This window comes from Cetorhinus maximus, chromosome 19 (assembly GCF_964194155.1).
Source record: "Cetorhinus maximus chromosome 19, sCetMax3.hap1.1, whole genome shotgun sequence".
NCBI classification, from domain to species: Eukaryota; Metazoa; Chordata; class Chondrichthyes; order Lamniformes; family Cetorhinidae; genus Cetorhinus; species Cetorhinus maximus.
The window spans coordinates 30,379,860-30,401,274 of NC_135897.1; the positions used below are offsets into that span (position 1 = coordinate 30,379,860).

The 21,415-nt window shown below is 43.9% G+C and overlaps 1 protein-coding gene across 1 annotated transcript in view; it reads right to left on the bottom strand.

The window, feature by feature from the left end:
* Positions 1–627: 627 nt before the first annotated feature.
* LOC144693717 (ephexin-1-like) overlaps positions 628–21,415 on the bottom strand; it is a 67,418-nt gene continuing 46,630 nt past the window's right edge. Inside the window, exons 14-15 of the mRNA XM_078563649.1 lie at positions 15,126–15,230; positions 628–2,926 (exon numbers count right to left, since the gene is read on the bottom strand). Coding sequence (XP_078419775.1) covers positions 2,727–2,926; positions 15,126–15,230 — 305 coding nt within the window. The 3' untranslated portion in view covers positions 628–2,726. The remainder of the gene's footprint in view (positions 2,927–15,125; positions 15,231–21,415) is intronic.

Below are 21,415 nucleotides of genomic sequence, written 5' to 3' on the forward strand. Positions count from 1 at the left end.
ATATGATGAAACTATAATGACTTTGTTCCAGATTAAAAATTAAGAAGTATACATTTTTATGTAAAACTAGATTTGGAAAGCATACTCACTGTTGGCTGATTTCCCATCTAGAACTGCTGCTATTTTCATGTCATACCTGAGATTGAGGGACACTGAAGAATGATGTCAACATCCAGGCTAATAGTCCCAGTATCCTTTGCTTCTCAGGACCTCTCAGTATCTGATGGAACTTCTCTCAAGATGCTGAGAATCTGACAGCTTTCCAAATCTGTTTTAATTACCTCAACCAATGATCAAAACAATACATTTAAATGAACCTCTAAGACATGGGTGGTCGCTCCATAAATATTCACATCCTCAACATTCTCGCACCTCATTCTAGCTTTTGAAAATTAATGAGATGTAGTAGAATGTGTTCCAGCTCAATTGTACCATAAAGATACTGCTCACTGGCAGTGTGACTTCATTCAAATTAAGCTCATGATCCAACATATCAACTGCAGTTTACCAGTGAAGCATAAGGTCCCACAGCAACCGCGGATCAAATAAACACACACAATTGCATACCTGATAGATATAAAACCACAAAAACGACACTGGATTCAATTATAATGTGATTTTAATTGTTCTCTTTATAAGATTACAGAAATTCCCCATTGGAACACATGGTGGATGACACTCTTCACAAATTGCTGAAACCGTTTTACAATGCAAAACATTAACTTTTGTTCTTTTATTCAGCACTCTTTGATATGCTTCATGAATACTTAATAGCTGCTTGATGACTAATTCATAATCACAATATTTATAAATGTAAATTTTTCTTAACTCAGAATCTCCTGGTCAGCTGCACATTTAAACTCTCTCAAGCTCTGCCAGTGTTGGCACTATATAAAGTCCACATTTGTATGACAGAACGTTGATGGGTGGATAATCCTGTATGTGCCCAGGCCATTAGTTAAGCCCAGTGGAAAATCTGCCCTAAATATTTATAACACTACCATGCAGTTGATAACTTTGACACAATTAAGAGCTAAAGTACATCTCCAACCTAAGTTACTGCGAGCAAAATTCTGATGACACAGTTAATGCTGTAAAGATTTTAAATCCTGAATAAATCTTCAACTTACTGACAAATTTATCTAACTATCCCTTTTCTTAATGGACTGTTCCACTGATATCATGGGTCAAATAAAAACAACTTTCATCCTGCCAAACAGTTGTCTCGAAAAGGAAAAGCAAATCAACTGTCAGCAAATTTAAGGATCAGATTCAGGAGTTTGAATTTCTGTACATTAGATGTATTGGGTGAGTGGGGTTTGGTATGGGTTAAGATAGGGCAGCAGACTTTTGGATGAACTCAAGATTTTTGTTTTGGAATAGTTGAGCCTGGAGATAAAGGCATGAATGAGGGTTTCAATAACAGATGGGTTGAGGCAAGGTGGAGGCAGGACATGTTACAGAGGTGGAATTAGACAGTCTTTGTGACTGAGAGGATGTGGGGTCAGTTTCGATCAAAGAGGGAACCCAAAGTTGTGAACAATCTGGTTTAGCCTGACACAGTGTTCAGGGATGGGGAATCAGTGGTGAGGGATCAGAAACTGTAGTATGGGCTGAATACAATGCTTTTCCTCTTCATTGAAGTGTATAACTTCATTGTAACTAAGCGACCCATATAATGGTTTGATAGAAACCCCCCCCCCCAATGCTCATCATCTGAGATGGGTCATTATTTCAAATTACAGGTTAATAAAAGGAGATCTTTAATATCAATTTCCTTCATCATTCACCTTTAAAAGCTTATTATCAGAGTTTTGTAGCAACTGGATTTATTCTAAATCCAACTGAATAATCTCCATTATTTTGTAGACAGAGTATAGTTCCTATATGTTCCTATACTCATTTTAGATATTTCCCTTAGTTATCAGATTTCATTCTTCATGTGGTAGTTGGTTGTCTTTCATGTTTTCTTATAACCAAGAAATGGTTCATTGCGCAAAGCAAAAAGTTTGTATTTAGGAAGTAACAAACCAAATAATAATCCCTGGGGCTAAGATTAGGAACTAAACTACTGCTGGTTCAATTCCACAGATCTGACATTTTTTATATAGATTCCCTTCTTTGGAATCTTTTGGTCAAATACGTAATAAAAATAATTTACCAGATAGGTCAAATTGTGTGGGCTTGTACAAGAAACCTGCAGCACTGGTGCAGAAGACCCTACTGCATCTTCACAGGTGACCTATACCAGTTATACAGAGACCTACAGCATTTAGCTTATATATAGAGTGTAATTCTTCATGGATTCTTCAAGGCAGAGACTCTATTCGTAGCTTTTCATATTATAATTCATCCTCTGAACTCTTTTGATTCAAACATTATACAAGTATAGCAGGATTTATCCTGATTCAAGTATACTTTTTATCTACATAGCTGCCAATATATTTTAGTTGTAACTAACTTTTGTTTAGTTAAAAAAAAGTCTGAATAATCTCCATCCAATGTATTTAGTGGCTGCATTCTGCAGATGGAAAACATTCACTTCAGTCATGCTTATACTGTGCAGATGAAATAACTTTTAAAAATGTAGCATTCTGTGAATTAAATAAAAACTGTTGACAATCCGCAGTTTTCTGGTAAAATTTCACTGTTAACACTGCCATGCAGAATGATGAAAGTTTCGCAATCTGTCAAAAGTGCAAGCAGGACAAAATAATAAGATTCTATCACCGCTGATGGATCACATTTCTGTTGGTAAATTTTCTTCCTTCCTTATTCTTACTTCCATGGCATTCCTCGGCCTTATAGATTCGGTAACATTCTTTTCTGTTCTGAGCTCGGAGTTGTGGGTTTTTGATTTCTTCAACCATTAGACAGGGAAACCAACCTTTCTCCCCATCGTGCAAACGATCTCCTAATATCCAGCCTGAAAGACAGTGTCAAGTTACACTTACTAATTAAACTCTACTCTCCCAACTTATCAGCTCTGAATAAGTTACACACTTTTCAAAAACATTTTAATTGGGTTTTTTTTTGAAAGATGACATTTTAATGAATGTGTTTCTTTTTGAAGTGAGATGTTACTCCAGGACAATACTGCCTTTTTCGCTTTTGGTATCAGTTGTTAGCAGCAATGACTTATAGGCCACTTGAAGCAAGGGCAGATTAAGAACGAAGGTCTTTTGGTTGCACCTTATTTGAATAAAATTTGACCTGTCGTAAATTTAAAAAACAAGTAACCTTCTATTAATGGTGGAGGAAGAAATTTTAGCAAGTGCGTTTATGCACAGGTACCCAACAACATTTCAGGACCTATATGTTGAACCACTCTGTCCTATAAGACCATAAGACCATAAGACATAGGAGCAGAAATTAAGCCATTTGGCCCATCGAGTCTGCTCCGCCATTCAATCATGGCTGATAAGTTTCTCAACCCCACTCTCCCGCCTTCTCCCCGTAACCTTTGATCCCCTTTGATCAATCAAGAACCTATCTATCTCGGTCCTAAATACACTCAATGACCTGGCCTCCACAGCCTTCTGTGGCAATGAATTCCATAGATTCACCACTCTCTGGCTAAAGAAGTTTCTCCTCATCTCTGTTCTAAAAGGTCTTCCCTTTACTCTGAGGTTGTGCCCTCGGGTCCTAGTCTCTCCTACTCATGGAAACATCTTCCCCACGTCCACTCTATCCAGGCCTTTCAGTATTCTGTAAGTTTCAATCAGATCCCCCCTCATCCTTCTAAACTCCATCGAGTATAGACCCAGAGTCCTCAAACGTTCCTCATATGTTAAGCCTTGCATTCCTGGGATCATTCTCGTGAACCTCCTCTGGACCCTCTCCAGGGCCAGGACATCCTTCCTGAGATACGGGGCTCAAAATTGCTCACAATATTCTAAATGTGGTCTGAGCAGAGCCTTATAAAGCCTCAGCAGCACATCCCTGCTTTTATATTCTAGTCCTCTCGAAATAAATGCCAACATTGCATTTGCCTTCCTAACTACCGACTCAACCTGCAAGTTAACCTTAAGAAAATCCTGGACTAGGACTCCCAAGTCCCTTTGCACTCCAGATTTCTGAATTCTCTCCTCATTTAGAAAATAGTCTATGCCTCTATTCTTCCTACCAAAGTGCATGACTTCACACTTCCCCACATTGTATTCCATCTGCCACTTCTTTGCCCATTCTCCTAACCTGTCCAAATCCTTCTGCAGCCTCCCCGCCTCCTCAATACTACCTGTCCCTCCACCTATCTTTGTATCATCTGCAAACTTAGCCAGAATGCCTTCACTTCCTTCATCTAGATCATTAATGTATAAAGTGAAAAGTTGTGGTCCCAACACTGGCCCCTGCGGAACTCCACTAGTCATCGGCCGCCATCCTGAGAAGGACCCCCTTATCCCCACTCTCTGCCTCCTGCCAGACAGCCAATCTTCTATCCATGCTAGTACCTTGCCTCTAACACCATGGGCTCTTATCTTACTAGGCAGCCTCCTGTGCGACATCTTGTCAAAGGCCTTCTGGAAGTCCAAGTAGATAACATCCATTGCTCTCCTTTGTCTAACCTACTTGTTACCTCCTCAAAGAATTCTAACAGATTTGTCAGGCATGACCTCTCCTTGATGAAACCATGCTGACTTTGCCCTATTTTACCATGCACTTCCAAGTATTCTGAAATCTCATCCTTAATAATGGACTCTAAAATCTTACCAACGACCGAGGTCAGGCTAATCGGCCTGTAATTTCCCATCTTTTGCCTCACTCCCTTCTTAAACAAGGGGGTTACATTAGCGATTTTCCAGTCCTCTGGGACCCTCCCTGACTCCAGTGATTCCTGAAAGATCACCACTAATGCCTCCACTATCTCTTCAGCTATCTCCTTCAAAACTCTGGGGTGTAATCCACCTGGTCCAGGTGATTTATCCAACTTCAGACCTTTCAGTTTTCCTAGTACCTTCTCCTTGGTAATGTCCACCATACTCACCTCTGCCCCCCAACTCTCTTGAACTTTGGGGATGTCACTCGTGTCTTCCACTGTGAAGACTGACGCAAAGTACCTATTCAGTTCCTCCACCATTTCTTTGTTCCCCACTACTACTTCTCCAGTGTCATTTTCCAGCGGCCCAATGTCCACTTTTGCCTCTCTCTTACCCTTTATATATCTAAAAAAACTCTTGCAATCTTCTTTTATATTACTGGCTAGTTTACCCTCATATTTAATCTTCTGCCTCCTTATTTCTTTTTTAGTTGTCCTCTGTTGGTCTTTGTAGGCTTCTCAATCCCCGGTTTCCCATTGCTCTTCGCCGCATTGTATGCTTTCTCTTTAACTTTTATGCTGTCCCTGACTTCCCTTGTCAGCCATGGTTGCCTCATCCTCCCTTTAGTATGCTTCTTCTTCCTTGGGATGAATTTTTGCTGTGTCTCCCAAATTACTCCCAGAAACTCCTGCCATGCTGTTCCACTGTCTTTCCTACTAGGCTCATCTCCCAGTCAATTCTGGCCAGCTCCTCCCTCATGCCTCTGTAGTTGCCTTTATTCAACTGTAATACCATTACATCTGATTCCAGCTTTTTCCTCTCAAATTGCAGGGTAAATTCTATCATATTATGGTCACTTCCTCCTAAGGGTTCCTTCACCTTAAGCTCCCTTATCAAATCTGCCTCATTACACATCACTAAATCTAGAATTGCCTGTTCCCAAGTGGACTCTACCACAAGCTGCTCCAAAAAACCATCTCGTAGAAATTCCACAAATTCCTTTTCTTGGGATCCACTACCAACCTGATTTTCCCAGTCTACCTGCATATTGAAATCCCCCATGATCACTGTAACCTTGCCTTTCTTACACGCCTTTTCTATCTCCTGGTGTATCTTGTGCCCCACTACCTGACTACTGTTCGGAGGCCTGTACATAACTCCCATTATGGTTTTTTTGCCTTTGCAGTTCCTCAACTCTACCCACACAGATTCTACATCACCTGACCCTACGTCATTTCTTGCTATCGATTTAATTTAATTTCTTACTAACAAAGCAACCCCACCCCCTCTGCCAACCTGCCTATCTTTTCGATAGGATGTATATCCTTGGATATTTAGCTCCCAGTCCTGATCCCCTTGCAGCCATGTCTCCGTGATGCCCACCACATCATACCTGCCAATTTCAATCTGCGCCACAAGCTCGTTTACCTTATTTTATATACTGCGTGCATTCAGATACAACACCTTCAGTTCTGTATTTCCCATCCCCTTTCTCATTGTCGTCCCTTTATCTGATGTGCTTGAAGTTAGATTCCTAGCCCTTTCCAAACACTCTGTCCTATTTTGTGTTCTGGGGACTTTAATAGCCTCTCCTGGGCTCTCCTTTCTTTTCAGTTTTTTCATAATTTTCCATGAAGTTGAATCCACCCTCCCCACACGCTAACCTGCTGCTTTGTTTCCCATTAGTCATACTTCTTGGAGTTTTACCCTTCCCTCCCCCCTCACTTTCTAGTTTAAAGTCCTGTTGACCACCCTATTTACCCTTTTCGCTAGAACATTGGTCCCAGATTGGTTCAGGTGGAGACTGTCCCAAAGGTACAGATCCCTCCTGTTCCAACACTGATGCCAGTGCCCCATGAAATGGAACCCCTCTTTCCCGCACCACTCCTTTAGCCACGTGTTTACTTCCCTTATTCTTGCGTCCCTATGCCAATTTGCACGTGGCTCGGGTAGTAATCCGGAGATTATAACCCTTGGGGTTATTTAGTTCCTAGTTCCTGATAATCCCCAAACAGGTCCTCTTTCCTAGTCTTACCTATTCCTCTAGTGCTCCAGCTGATAATGATTTAATCATTGATGATCATAGTAATAAGTGAAAACATTTCAAATTTACATATACTGAGAAACACTTTGGGCCCAATACACTGTAATATATAAACTATTTGAACTTGAATTAGCACAGGATAGATTCTCAATCCCCTCCATACCTGATTCATAAACAGATTGCACCATGTCAACTGTTGACCCTTTCCTGGGGACACATGCTTCTTTTCCAATCCTCATCCCTACTTCGTACAGGCATTCTTCTTCCCCTCCTCCCTCAGTTTAACTTGAAATTTGTCTCTGTTTTCAAACTAGCTCATCATTACACTCTTCCTGCATCCCAATTTTCAAACTGGCACCCTTTCCTCCCTCACTTTACACTACCTATGACTGCCCTTCCCACCTTACCAGGTTTAACTGATATTCTTCACCCAAATGTATAGTGGTAGCCTTCCCCCACCCCCAGAAACCAGTTCAAGCTGGCACTTTCCTTTATGCCGCGCCACTCTCCCTCCTCCTCCTCCACCACAACATGTTGCCATCAACACCACTCCCCTTCTCCCCGAGTATCACTCCTGCTCCTGCCCATTGTTCTCTCTTCATTACTCACAAGCTTCTCCACTTTATTGCTCTCCATTCCTCCCTTCATTTTCATCAACTCCTCCCTAACAGTGATTCCATACAATAGGTGGGAAATGCCAAATTTGCAACAATTCCCCCTTTTATTATGCAAGGGCAAGAATTACTTCCATCATTGTTAGAAGCAGTGTTGAGCAAATAGGAGTCTACTCTCCAATGATTTTCATCAAACACGGACGTGCAGACCAAACTTTCAAAATACTCACTGTGAACATGGAACAAATAGGATGTATGTTTTTTTTTAACTTGCTTTGCAAAATGGGGAGGACTTTGGATCTAAGAATGCTGCAGACTCAACCTGACCTGAATTCAAGCTAAGACTTCATAAGCTATATTATTACATTTCTCATTATTAAAATGTCTTTTGGTTGTTTCCTATTTTCAGAACTTTCCAACCTAATTTATTTAGTTGCCATGACACCTTTTCCTGTTGAAATTAACTAATCCAGGATTGGGGCAGCAGAGTGACGACCTGAAATAGGCATCAGGCCCCTCACTTACCTGTGCGATTTTTTTAATGCCTGCTTCAGACTTGGGTGAAGGATACTGCTTTCTTTCCTTAGCCAATCTGGCGTGTGGCACACTTCCAGTTGGAAGTTTGCACAGGTCTCCTGCCCAACATTTTGGGACCTAAGGAGGTCACATAGTGGCTGAAAAACAGGTGCCACATGGTCCAATTTAACCCTACCATGTGTAGGAGGGATTTCTAATTATCTGTTTTTTATTTTTTGGGCCATAGGTATTCCTATGGGATTTCGTCTTTCCATTGCTACTGACAGGGAGATAAGGAAAACAAGGAGTGCCGCTAAGTAACACCGACTGGGAGCAGGCCTAGTCCTTTCCACCTTTACCCTCATTACCTCCACAATATTGCCCAATTCTGCCCTTCCTCAGTTCATCTGCTGCTGCCTTTATTACCACCAGGCTGGACTATTCTAATGCACTCCTGGTCAGCCTTCATGTTCCACCCTCCATAAACTTGATGTCATCCAAAAATCTGCTGCCCATATCCTAACTCTCACAAAATCCTGTTCACCCATCACCCCCCACTGTGTTCACCCATCACCCCCGTGTTCACCCATCTCCCCCCGTGTTCATCCATCACCCCCATGTTCACCCATCACTCCCCGTGTTCATCCATCACCCCCTGTGTTCACCCATTACTCCCCCATCTTCATCCATCACCCCCTGTGTTCACCCATCAACCCCATGTTCACCCATCACCCCCCGTGTTCATCCATCACCCCCTGTGTTCACCCATTACCCCCGTCTTCATCCATCACCCCCTGTCTTCATCCATCACCCCCGTGTTCACCCATTACCCCCCCTGTGTTCACCCATCACCCCCCGTGTTCATCCATCACCCCCATGTTCACCCATCACCCCCCGTGTTCATCCATCACCCCCTGTGTTCATCCATTACCCCCTGTCTTCATCCATCACCCCCTGTGTTCACCCATTACCCCCCCATCTTCATCCATCACCCCCTGTGTTCACCCATTACCCCCCCCCTTGTTCACCCATCAACCCCATGTGCACCCATCACTCCCCCATGTTCACCCATCAATCCCGTGTTCATCCATCACCCCCATGTTCACCCATCACCCCCCACCGTGTTCACCCATCACCCCCATATTAACCCATCATCCCCCATGTTCACCCATCACCTCCCCCGTGTTCACCCATCACCCCCATGTTAACCCATCATCCCCCATGTTCACCCATCACCTCCCCCCCGTGTTTACCCATCACCCCCATGTTAACCCATCATCCCCCATGTTCACCCATCACACACATCATCCCCCATGTTCACCCATCACCCCCATGTTCATCCGTCACCCCCTGTGTTCACCCATCACCCCCATGTTAACCCATCATCCCCCATGTTCACCCATCAGCCCCCATGTTGACCCATCACCACTCCCCCCAGTGTTCACCCATCACTCCTGTGTTCGCTGACTTACATTGGTTCCCAGTCAAGCAACACCTCGATTTTAAAATTCTCTTTTTTGTTTTCAAATTACTCCATGGCCTCACCCTTCACTATCTCTGTATTCTCCCACAGCCACATAACCCTCTCAAGATATCTGTGCTCATCTAATTCTGGCTCCTTGGGCATCCTTAAATTTAATCGCTCCACCTCTGGTGGCTGTGCCTTCAGCTGTCTTGGCCCTCAGGAAAGTAGGAAATTGGGGCAGCAGTAGGTCATTCAGCCCCTTGAGCCTGCTCCACCATTCAGTTAGTTCATAGCTGATCTTCTACCCCAACGCCATTTTCCTGCACTATCCCTGCATCCCTTGATAGCTTTAATATCTAGAAATCTATCGATCTCTGTCTTGAACATTATCAATGACTGAGCCTCCACTCCCCTCTGGGGTAGAGAATTCCAAAGAGTTACCATCCTCTAAGTGAAGAAATTCCTCCTCATCTCTGTCCTAAATGGCCTACCTTTTATTCTGAGACTGTAACCCTGATTCTAGACCCCTCCAGACAGGGGAAACACCCTTCCTGCATCTACCTTGTCGAGTCTTGTAAGAATTTTGTATGTTTCAATGAGATCACCTCTCATTCTTCTAAACTTTAGAGGCTCTTGAATTCCCTCTCTAAAATTCTCTGCCTCTCTATCTAGCTTTCCTCTTTAAGGCACTCCTTAAAACCTACCTGTTTGACCATGCTTTTGGTCATTTGCCTAATATCCCTTTATATTGCTCGATGTTATATTTGTTTTATAATACCGCTGTGAAGCAGCATGGGATGCTTTATTACGTTAAAGGTGCTATATAAATACACACTGTTGTTACCCTGCCAACAGACTATAAAGGTAAAGGCACACAGTCTTGCACTTGCCACTAGAGTAATGCATGTGGAAATTGTGCTTTACCAATTCGGAGACAGTGACAGCTGTATTATATGCTGCAGGAGCAGCTACAGGCAATTTCCAGGGTAAACATAGTACTGCCTGTTAGTGTAAAATTTAGTGTAACCCTGAACTTCCTTTGCATTTGGCACCCCTCCCCCTCCTCCCCACCCCCTCCCCCCACCCCCCTTTTCCAGGCTGCCAAATCTTCAGCCCCAAGAAGTGAAAACAAACAGGCAACTGATGCACTGTTTACCAGAGCAAACAAGTTTGCTGCTTTTCTGGTAGAAAACGAGTCACAGAACGAGAAGGAGGCAGCCTGGGTTTTGCCCAAATTCAGCATTTTCCAAAGCTCAAATGTCATAAATTGTTAACTTGTTAATCTGTGTGCTCCTGTCCACAGTTGTGGAGCCTTCACATCTGCCAAAGGCTTCCACTTGACTATGGCGAGTCTGTGACCATCTACACAGGGTTGTGCCTACTTTTCTGACAGCAATCTTGACCCAATTATTTTAAGAGAATCCACTATTTACCCATTGTTTGAGTGGGATCTTGGCTACTTGCCCAATAAGACTCAATTCAGTCTGGGATTATGTCACCTGGGCAGCATTTTCATATACATGATAAACACAAATGGCGTATCAGAGAGTCAGACACCCCAAGAGCGGACAGATTTCTCAAGCCCTTCCACAAAAGAGGAACTGGACACCAAGTCAGGCAAAGTCAATGGGATTTATGCCAGAATTCCTGAAGAACATCGGATTACAGAGAAAGAAGAGGCTAGCTAAGCTGTTTACCAACAACCACAGCAAGGGCACCATTCCAAATATCTGGTGCCAATCGAAGATAATGGCCTTTCCAAGCCAGGAAAGCTACTCAACGATCCATGCAGCTACCGTACGCTCACCCGCTCTCAATATATAAGGTCCTGGAATATCTCCTGCTCAACAGACTGAGTCCCACCCTGGAAGCAGCAATGCTCCCCAGCAGGCAGGTTTTCGCATAGGCTGCAACTATTCCAACCAGGTCCTGACACTGACCTCACACTTGAAGGCCAGTTTCCCGAAAGGCCGGAAGACAGGAATCGCCTTTGTTGACTTATCCTGTGCCGATGACGCAGTGTGGTGCACAGGCATGCTGCTGAAACTCTCCAAAATCACCTGCTGTGTGAAAACAACTCGGCATTTACTCAGGCACCAGAAAGGACAACCGCAAACTCAGCCCTGTCAACCCTGCAAAGTCCTCCTTACTAACATCTGGGGGCTTGTACCAAAACTGGGAGAGCTGTCTCACAGACCAGTCAAGCAACAGCCTGACATAGTTATCCTCACGGTATCATACCTTACAGATAATGTCCCAGATACCACCATCACCATCACTGGGTATGTCCTGTCCCACTGTCAGGACAGAACTAGCAGAGGTGGCGGCACAGTGATATACAGTCGGGAGGGAGTTGCCCTGGGAGTCCTCAACATCATCTCTGAACCCCATGAAGTCTCATGGCATCAAGTCAAACATAGGCAAGAAAACCTCCTGCTGATTACCATGTACTGCCTCCCCTCAGTTGATAAGTCCGTACTCCTCCGTGTTGAATACCACTTGGAGGAAGCACTGAAGGTGACAAGGGAGCAGAATGTACTCTGGGTGGGGGACTTCAATGTACATCACTAAAAGTGGCTCAGAAGCACCATTACTGACTGAACTGGCCAAGTCCTAAAGGACATAGCTGCTAGACTGGGTCTGCAGTAGGTGGTGAGGGAACCAGCAAGAGGGAAAAACATACTTGACATCAACCTCACCAACCTGCATGTCGCAGATGCATCTGTACATGACAGCATCAGTAGGAGTGATCACTGCACATTTCTTGTGGAGACGAAGTCCCATTTTCACATTGAGAATACACTCCATTGTGTTGTTTGGCACTACCACCATGCTAACTGGGATAGATTTCGAACAGATCTAGCAAGACTGGGCATCCATGAGGCGCTGTGGGATATCAGCAGCAGCAGAATAGTACTCGACCGCAATCTGTAACCTCATGGCCTGGCATATCCCCCACTCTACCATTACCACCAAGCCAGGGGCTCACAGTACCAGGCATACCTAAAAATGAGGTGTCAACCTGTTGAGCCGACAACACAGGACTACTTACATGCCAAACAGCAAAAGCAGCATGCGATTAAAGAGCTAAGCGATCCCACAACCAATGGATCAGATCTAAGCTCTGCAGTCCTGGCACATCCCGTCATGAATGGTGGTGGATAATTAAACAACTCACTGGAAGAGGAAGCTTCACAAGTATCCCTATCCTCATTGTTGGAAGAGCCCAGCACAGCAGAGCAAAAGATAAGGCTGAAGTATTCACAACAATCTTCAGCCAGAAGTGCCGAGTGCATGATCCATCCACCCCAGCATCACAGGTGCCAGTCTTCAGCCAATTCGATTCACTCCACGTGATATCAAGAAACAGTTGAAGGCATTGGATACTGCAAAAGCTATGGACCCTGACAATATTCTGGCAATAGTACTCAAGACTTGTGCTCCTGAACTTGCCGTGCCCCTAGCTAAGTTGTTCCAATACAGCTACAACACTGGCATCAACCTGGCAATGTGGGAAATTGCCCAGAAATGTTCTGTACACAAACAACAGGACAAATCCAACCAGGCCAATTACCGCCCCATCAGTCTACTCTCCGTCATCAGTAAAGTGATGGAAGGGGTCATCAACAGTGCTATCAAGCGGCACTTGCTTAACAATAACCTGCTCACTGACGCTCAGTTTGGGTTCCACCAGGGCCACTCAGCTCCTGACCTCATTACAGCCTTGGTTCAAACATGGACAAAAGAGCTGAATTCCAGAGGTGAGCTGAGAGTGACTGCCCCTGACATCAAGGCAGTATTCGACCAAGTATGGCATCAAGGAGCCTTAGTAAAACTGGATTTAATTGAATCGGGGGGAAACTCTCCATTGGATGGAGTCATACCTGGCACAAAGGAAGATGGTTGTGGTTGTTAGAAGTCAGTCATCTCAGCTCCAGGACATCACTGCAGGAGTTCCTCAGGGTAGTGTCCTCGGCCCAAACACCTTCGGCTGCTTCATCAATGACCTTCCTTCCATCATAAGGTCAGAAGTGGGGATGTTCGCTGATGATTGCACAATGTTCAGCACCATTCGTAACTCCTCAGGTACTGAAGCAGTCCATGTCCAAATGCAGCAAGACCTGGACAATATCCAGGCTTAGGCTGACAAGTGGCAAGTAACGTTTGCACCACACAAGTGCCAGGCAATGACCATCTCCAACAAGAGAGAATCTAACCATCGCCCCTTGATGTTCAATGGCATTACCACCACTGAATCCCCCACTATCAATATCCTGGGGGGTTACCATTGACCAGAAACTGAACTGGACTAGCAGGTCAGAATCTAGGAATCCTGACTCCTCAAAGCCTTTACACGATCTACAAGACACAAGTTAGGAACGTGATGGAAAACTCTCCACTTGCCTGAATGAGTGCGGCTCTAACAACACTCAAGAAGCTCAACACCATCCAGAACAAAGCAGCCCACTTGATTGGCACCCCATCCACAAACATTTGCTCCCTCCGTCACCGTCGCACACTGACGCAGTGTGTACCATCTACAATATGCATTGCAGGAACTCACCAAGCCTCCTTAGACAGGAGACAAACCCACAACCACTACCATCTAGAAGACAAGGGCAGTAGATATATGGGAACACCACCACCTGGAAGTTCCCCTCCAAGCCACTCACCATCCTAACTTGGAAATAAATCACCGTTCTTTCACTGTCGCTGGGTCAAAATCCTGGAACTCCCTTCCTAACTGCACTGTGGGTGTACCTACACCACATTGAGTGCAGCGTTTCAAGAAGGCAGCTCACTACCACCTTCTCAAGGGCAATTATGGATGGGCAATAAATGCTGGCCCAGCCAGCAATACCCACATCCCATGAATGAATAAAGAAAAAATTCCCTCAATAAATGTATCCTGATTTACTAATTTGACAACTACTCCCTGACTGTCAAATAGAAACACTTCTATTTATATCGCACCATTGATTCTCAAAGCCAATGAAGTGCTTTACAGCCAACAAAGTACTTTTGAAGTGTAGTCATTATTGTAATGTAGGGAATGTGGCAGCTAATTTGCAGACTCCAAACAATAATGACAGGGTATATCTGATAATCTTTTGGTGATGTTGATTGAGGAATAAATTTGGCCAGAACACAAGGGATAACACCCATGAAAGAATATGTTGGGAGCTTTTATATCCACCTGAAAGGGCAGACAGGGCCTCAGTTTAACACCTCACCTAATAGGCAGTACCTCTGACAGTGCAACACTCCCTCAGTACCACACTGAGGTGTCAGCCTTTATTTTAGCATTTAAGTCATAGAGAGGAACTTGAACCCACAGCCTTCTGACTCAGAGGCAATAAAAGCTACCTACTGAGCCACAGCTGGAAGCTATGTCACTCATTCTATATTTCAGTGTGCAATACCATTGCAAGAATATTCTCTGGCACGATGCAAATGAAGTGGACCAAATGTTATTTCCTTTCGTACAATCTGTGTGTTTTGTTGCTATTTGCCACCGTGGTGTTTCACTCAGCATCCAACTAATGTGCGCTACTTCCTAATTTAATGCTTCTTTATTGTGCTCCCCCAGTGATTAAAACAAGGAGAATCTATTACTATAGGAACTGGGAGAAAACCAGCAATTTTAGTGAGACGATAGTGCAGTACAAGGTCAAGATATTTAAATTATAAACTTGCAACCGTACTTTACAATAGAAAATGACATTTACCATCTATTGTCCATTCCACAACATTAAGGATGTCAGCAGCTTCCAAAGACAGCTCATCAGGTTCTTGTGCAGTGTACCTCTGGACACACTGTACCTGGGGACAATCTAGTAGAGACCGCAGAACATTAGTGAGATTGTAACAAACAATGGCAATGTTTTGATTATCTACAACTGAACATAGGGCCTGTCTTTCGACAACTAAGGTTCCTCAGGAGGCTCTTTTTATTCACTTACAATATATTTGGCTGCAAATTTGGTTCCATTGTGACTGGTTTTTCATTGTCATAAGTGCTGTTTTGCTTTCAAAGTGGCATCTGCGGCATGTGCACACTTTCAGTGCTAGCTGCGCCAAATGCCAATTTGGTGAAGGTGTGAGTGCATGCGTAGGGACTGTTCACCGGAAGCAAGCAGGGTAGGCAGATTGTCGATCAGTGTGTAACACTGATTTGATGCCTGCGCTGTCATTTTGAAGCTCAATGCTTCAGCTAAGGCTGTTTCTTAAACACGCACAGCTAAACACGGGTTCAACAGGAGTGCAGGAGCATCAGCCTCTGTAATGTCCAACAGGTTTGAGGTTCTCTCAGCTTGTTTGCATGAGACTGGGGCTACAGGTTGATGAGCTGACTGGCCATGGCACTGTGGTACAGAAAGCCATTTATGTGGAGGGAGCGAAAAGGAATGCAATGGTAGTTGCAACCAGGGCAGGCCTGGCCAGCGAAGCCCACATCCTGTGAATGAATAAAAAAAGAGTTGGGGACAGTATAGTGAGGGGGATTGACAAAGAGCGAGTCCAGATGGCTGTGTTGCCTGCCCGGTGCCAGGTTTCAGGGCATTTGCTCAAGGCTGGAGGGGAACTTACAATGGGAGGGGGAGGATCCAGCTCCTGTGGTCCATGTAGGTACCAATGACATTGGCAGGATGAGGAAGGAGGTTCTGCATAGTCAGTAGGAGGACAAGGCATCAAATTAAAAAGCAGAACCTCAAAGGTAATAAATTCTGGGTTATTACCTGAGCCACGTGCAAACTCCCTAGGGTGAATAAGATTAGAGAAATTAATGCATGGCTTGAAGACTGGTGTGGGAGAAGTGGGTTCCAGTTTGTGGGGCACTGGCACCAGTACTGGGGAATGTGGGGGTGTACCATTGGGTCGGTCTACACCTGAACCATGCTGCGGCTGGCGTTCCAGCGATCCACACAACTAAGGTGTATAAAGGGTTTTAAACTAAATCGTGGGGGCAAGAGATCAAATTTGGGAAGATGTGGAAAACCAAACAGTAGAGACAAGGCAGGAGAGAAAGGTACTAATATAGGAAATGATAAACAGACCGTGACAGGAAGGGACAGAGAGTACAAATCGAAGAGTAAATTAGCAGATAAGGCTAGATGTTATAAAAATAATAAAAAGGAGAAAATTAAAGTCTCTGTATCTGAATGCAGGCAGCATTCGAAACAAAACAGATGAACTGATAGTGCAATTAGAAATAAATAAGTGCGATCTGATAGCCATTACAGAGACATGGCTACAAGATGACATCGATTGGGACCTGAATATTGAAGGATACGTGACACTTAGGAAGAGCAGGAAGCTAGGAATAGGTGGAGGGGTGGCTCTGTTAATTAATGATGATATTAGAGAGCACATTAGAGAGGATGACCTAAGTTCAGGAAACCAAAATATAGTAGCAGTTTGAGTTGAGATGAGAAACGATAAAGGCACGGAGTCACTTGTGGGAGTGGTGTACAGACCTCCTAATTGTAACTACTCAGTAGGATAGAGTATAAAGGAAAAGATAATGGGAGCTTGTCAGAAAAGCACAGTGAAATCATAGGGGATTTTAATGTACATATAAACTGGAAAATTCAGAGGGGCAAAGGTAGTGTAGATGAGGAGTTCATAGAATGTATTCAGGGTAGTCTCTTAGAACAGCATGGCGCCAATCAGAGAGCAGGCTATACCATACCTGGTACTGTGCAACAAGATGGAAATAATTGGTAACCTCATAGTGAAGGCACCTCTAGATAGCAGTAGTATTAATATCATTGAATTCTACTTTCAGTTTGAGGGAGAGAAGAAAATACAAAACTTGTATTTTAAATGTAAATGAGGGCATAAAAGCAGAGCTAGCTAAAGTGAACTGGCATATGAGGTTAAAGAATAGGTCAATAGAGATGCAGTGGCTGACATTTAAGGGATATTTCAGAAAACACAGAATATATACATTCCATTGAGAAAGAAAAATTCTAAGGGAAGTGCTTAACTAAAAAAGTTGAAGACAGTTTCAAACTTAATGAAAAAGAATAAAATTGCACAAGGATGGGTGACAGGTCAGAAGATTGGACAGAATATAAAGAACAAAAAGATTAATAAGGAGGGAAAAATTAGAGCACAAGAGAAAGCTAGCTAGAAATATAAATATGGATAGTAAGAGTTTCTATAGATATTTAAATATGAAATAAATTAACAAAGTGAGCTTTGGTCCTATAGAAAGTCAGTCTGGTGAATTAATAATGGAAAATAAGGAGATGGCAGATGAATTGAACAGGTATTTTGCATTGGTCTTCACTATAGAGGATACAAGTAACATCCTAGAAATAGCTATAAATCAGGAAATGGAATGGAGGGAGGAACACGGGAAATCTACAATCACCAGGGAAGTGGTATTGAGCAGATTGCTGGGGCTATGGACTGACAAATCCTCATGCCCTGAACGACTTCATCCTAGGATCTTAAAAGAAGTGGCTAGTAAGATGTTTAAGCTTTGGTTTTAATTTACAAAAAATTCCATAGATTCTGTGAAGAGATTCAGGGAAAGTTCTACTAGACTGGAAAATAGCAAATGTAACTCCTTTATTCAAAAAGGGAGGGAGACAGAAAACAGGAAGCTACAGGCCAATTAGCTTAACATCTGTCATAGGGAAAATGTTAGAAGGTGTTATTAAAGAAGTTTTAGCAGGGCACTTGGAAAATTCAAAGTAATTAGGCAGCGTCAACATGGTTTTGTTAAAGGGAACTCATGTTTGACCAATTTATTGAAGTTCTTTGAAGGAGTCACATGTGCTGGGATAAAGGGGAACCGGTGGATGTATTGTACTTATCAAACACCAGAAGGCGATAAGGTGCCACATCAAAGGTTATTGCAGAGACTAAAAGCTGATGGTATAGGGGGTAACATATTGGCATGGGTAGAAGGTTGGCTAGCTAACAGGTAACAGGAAGTAGGCATAAATGGGTCTTTTTCATTGGCAGGATGTAACGAGTGGTATGCCACAGGGATCAGTGCTGGGGCCACAACATTTTACAATTTATATAAAGGGACCGAAACTATGGTTGCTAATTTGCTGATGATACAAAGATAGGTAGGAAAGTAAGTTGTGAAGAGGACATAAGGAGGCTGCAAATGGACATAGATAGATTAAGTGAGTGGGCAAAGATCTGGCAAATGGAGTATAATGTGAGCAAATATGAAATTGTCCATTTTGGCAGGAAGAATAAAAAAGAAGCATATTATATAAATGATGAGAGGTTGCAGAGCTCTGAGATTCAGAGGGATCTGAGTGTCCTCGTGCATGAATCACAAAAGGCCAGTGTGCGGGTACAGCAAGTAATTAGGAAAGCTAACAACTGCAGTTTCAGAACAGAGCAAGGACAGCGTTGCTAGTGGCTGTGAAGGTGACCGTGACCTTGAACTTTTTTGCATGGGCTCCTTCCAAGCTAGAACACGTGATATTTGCAACAGGTCACAGTTCACCATCCACTCTTGCACAACTTGGCCATCATGAGGGCACAGCCCTTGTCATCAGCTACATGGTGAGCAGCTGAGAGTAGGAAATGGAGGAGGAAGAAGAGGAAGTAACTAGCAAACCCATTTCTGGTTAGGTTAGCCATGATTGGCTCATCTGACTGCATTTCCAGCAACCTCAATTCCCCATTTGCCAAGTTGCCCTTACCTTCCCTCTGTTACTGACCATCACAGTGTTGTCTTGGCCACAATGGTGACATAAAAGCCACAACAAAACACACATTCCAAGCCAAATTTATGAAACAAACTACGCCTTAAGTCAACTAATCATCCTTGTGCATTCCCTCAGTGCCTGTCTTCCTTGAGCCTTTGTCTGTTCTAGTGTTCCTATGCAGTTCTATCTTAGTGACTGCAGCACGCCTGGTGGAAGGTAGCTGATTTTCAGAGGTTGAAACTGCAGGCAGTCTTGCAGGATAACCCCAAGCAGCTCTGGGCCGAGAAGGCCTGGCTTCAGACTATATCACCTTGGCATGGGCAGCAGCAGTCTTGGCTGGCTGACAGGCAACAGCAAGGGCACTGGCATAGTACCAGTGATGTAAGGATGAATGCTGTGACCCTGAAAGAGGGCACCTAGTTACGTTACACCATACTATTGCCGCTCCCCCAGGAGAGCACCTCTGCAATTCCAGCAGTCTGTTGGAGGATTAATTGCTGGGCTGCTGTGAAATCCCGGAGGCCCTTTAAAAAATTGATATCCATAACTATAATGGCAGCCGTCTGAGCCTGCAAGGCAACAAGCTCAGCTGGCATGCCTTCTGTTTGAGCTTCCATTACAGCGGCCAAACATTGGGCAACTTCTGCTTGTGCTGAAGTGGAACTTGCAACATCAGATGCTACATCCTGGATGGGTGCACAAGTGCTCTCATGCACCACTTCCATGCTAGAAAGGATGGGCTTCAAGCTTTGCAGAAAGCCCTTTGCCAGGTTGGTGTGGGATTTCTCCTTACTCCTCATTTCGGTGTACATACCCATCGGTCTTCTTCGGTGGGTTTTCCCATTGAAGTCCTTATCTGAGTCCTCTGCAACAGAATTCATATATGTCCTCATCCAATGACAAGTTAACTGCCCTACCATTGCATCTTACCCCGGCTACAGTCCGCCTGAACCCAGTGTCTCATCATGTGCAGATCCCACACTAAGTTACTCTCTGAGGTAGACACAGTGTCAGTATTCTGAGGCGGTACTGCAAGTGCGATTGTGTCTCTTCTTCAGTGCATGCGGAGGGAGAATCCACCGGAATTAAGCAGAGTAGGCAGATTGTCAATCAGTGTGTAATGCTGTGTAGGGGAAGTAATAGGTGCATGTTTATACTATCTTCAGCTTGTAAATCAGAAGAGATTGCGGGATGAGGGGGAAGCGGGATGTGAGAAGGAGATTTAGGTATGAGGATACAGTCACCTTTGATGATTTCAGTCCCACCACTAGTCACAGCCTCAGTAATGCCCATCCCAATAATGGCCAGCAGCATCTCCTCCATATAGGTCAGGACATAAACATGTGCTACCTTATCCTGCAACAAAGAGGGAAGTGAGTTAGCGAGTGTCAATGTGTTTGGATAATGTGACTACCATGTATGCAAGCTGTGAGATGCTAGTGTGATGTTTGCAGCAGTGCTATGTATGTGAGGGTGAATTGAAGCTCAGAATATAAGCTATGAGTCATGATTGATCAAGGTTGTTGATCAATGAATGATGGGTGGGGTGCAGTGTGTGAAGCTAGTGATGCAGTTTGTGGGATACAGTATTTGAAGATACATTCACTGACCCCACTCATGTGAGGTCATTGAAATTCTTGTGGCACTGTATCCAGTTCCTGGGGGCTAGACTCTGGGCATTGACCACCACTGCCTTTACACAGTTTGTCTGCAGATCTCCTGTGGATAGATTGTATCTCTCCTGCTTTCCCTCTCTTGCTCAAGGCCTCCAGTGCATGTTGAAAACTCTTGGAACCTGCTGTTTATCATATTGTGCCATTCTTGTGTCTTTTCCTGGTCAAATTCACTTTTACAATGAAATCCAGCACCTGCTCCAGCCAAAATGCACCTTCCCTTTAAGAGGTACAGGCTGAGTTTAAGTGATGGAGGCTAGCTGGTTAAACTCATACTGATCTCCACAATTTTGCTTCCTCTGATCAGGCATGCAGCCTCTCAAGCACACTGAATGCTGGCTGCATGCCACAATAATTTAAATAAGCAAACTGCATGCTGCCCACAGTGGAAGCAACGGGTGTGGTTTAACCATTGCACCGTGACCCCACACCTGTTTTTAGTGTTACTTAATTTTAGTATCTTTACCTGCAGCCAAGGGATGGAGTCAAAAATTAAACATTTACACTGAACAATGATGATTAATCTAACAGTCGTTTCTTTTGACCTTTGTGCTTATGCGTTAACGGAAATTAGCAGCTTCCATTTCGGGCACCCAGTCCTGGGTCAGATATAGTGCAATTTCGGCGCAGTTCCAGATGGATCTCAGAAGCAGGATGCCACTC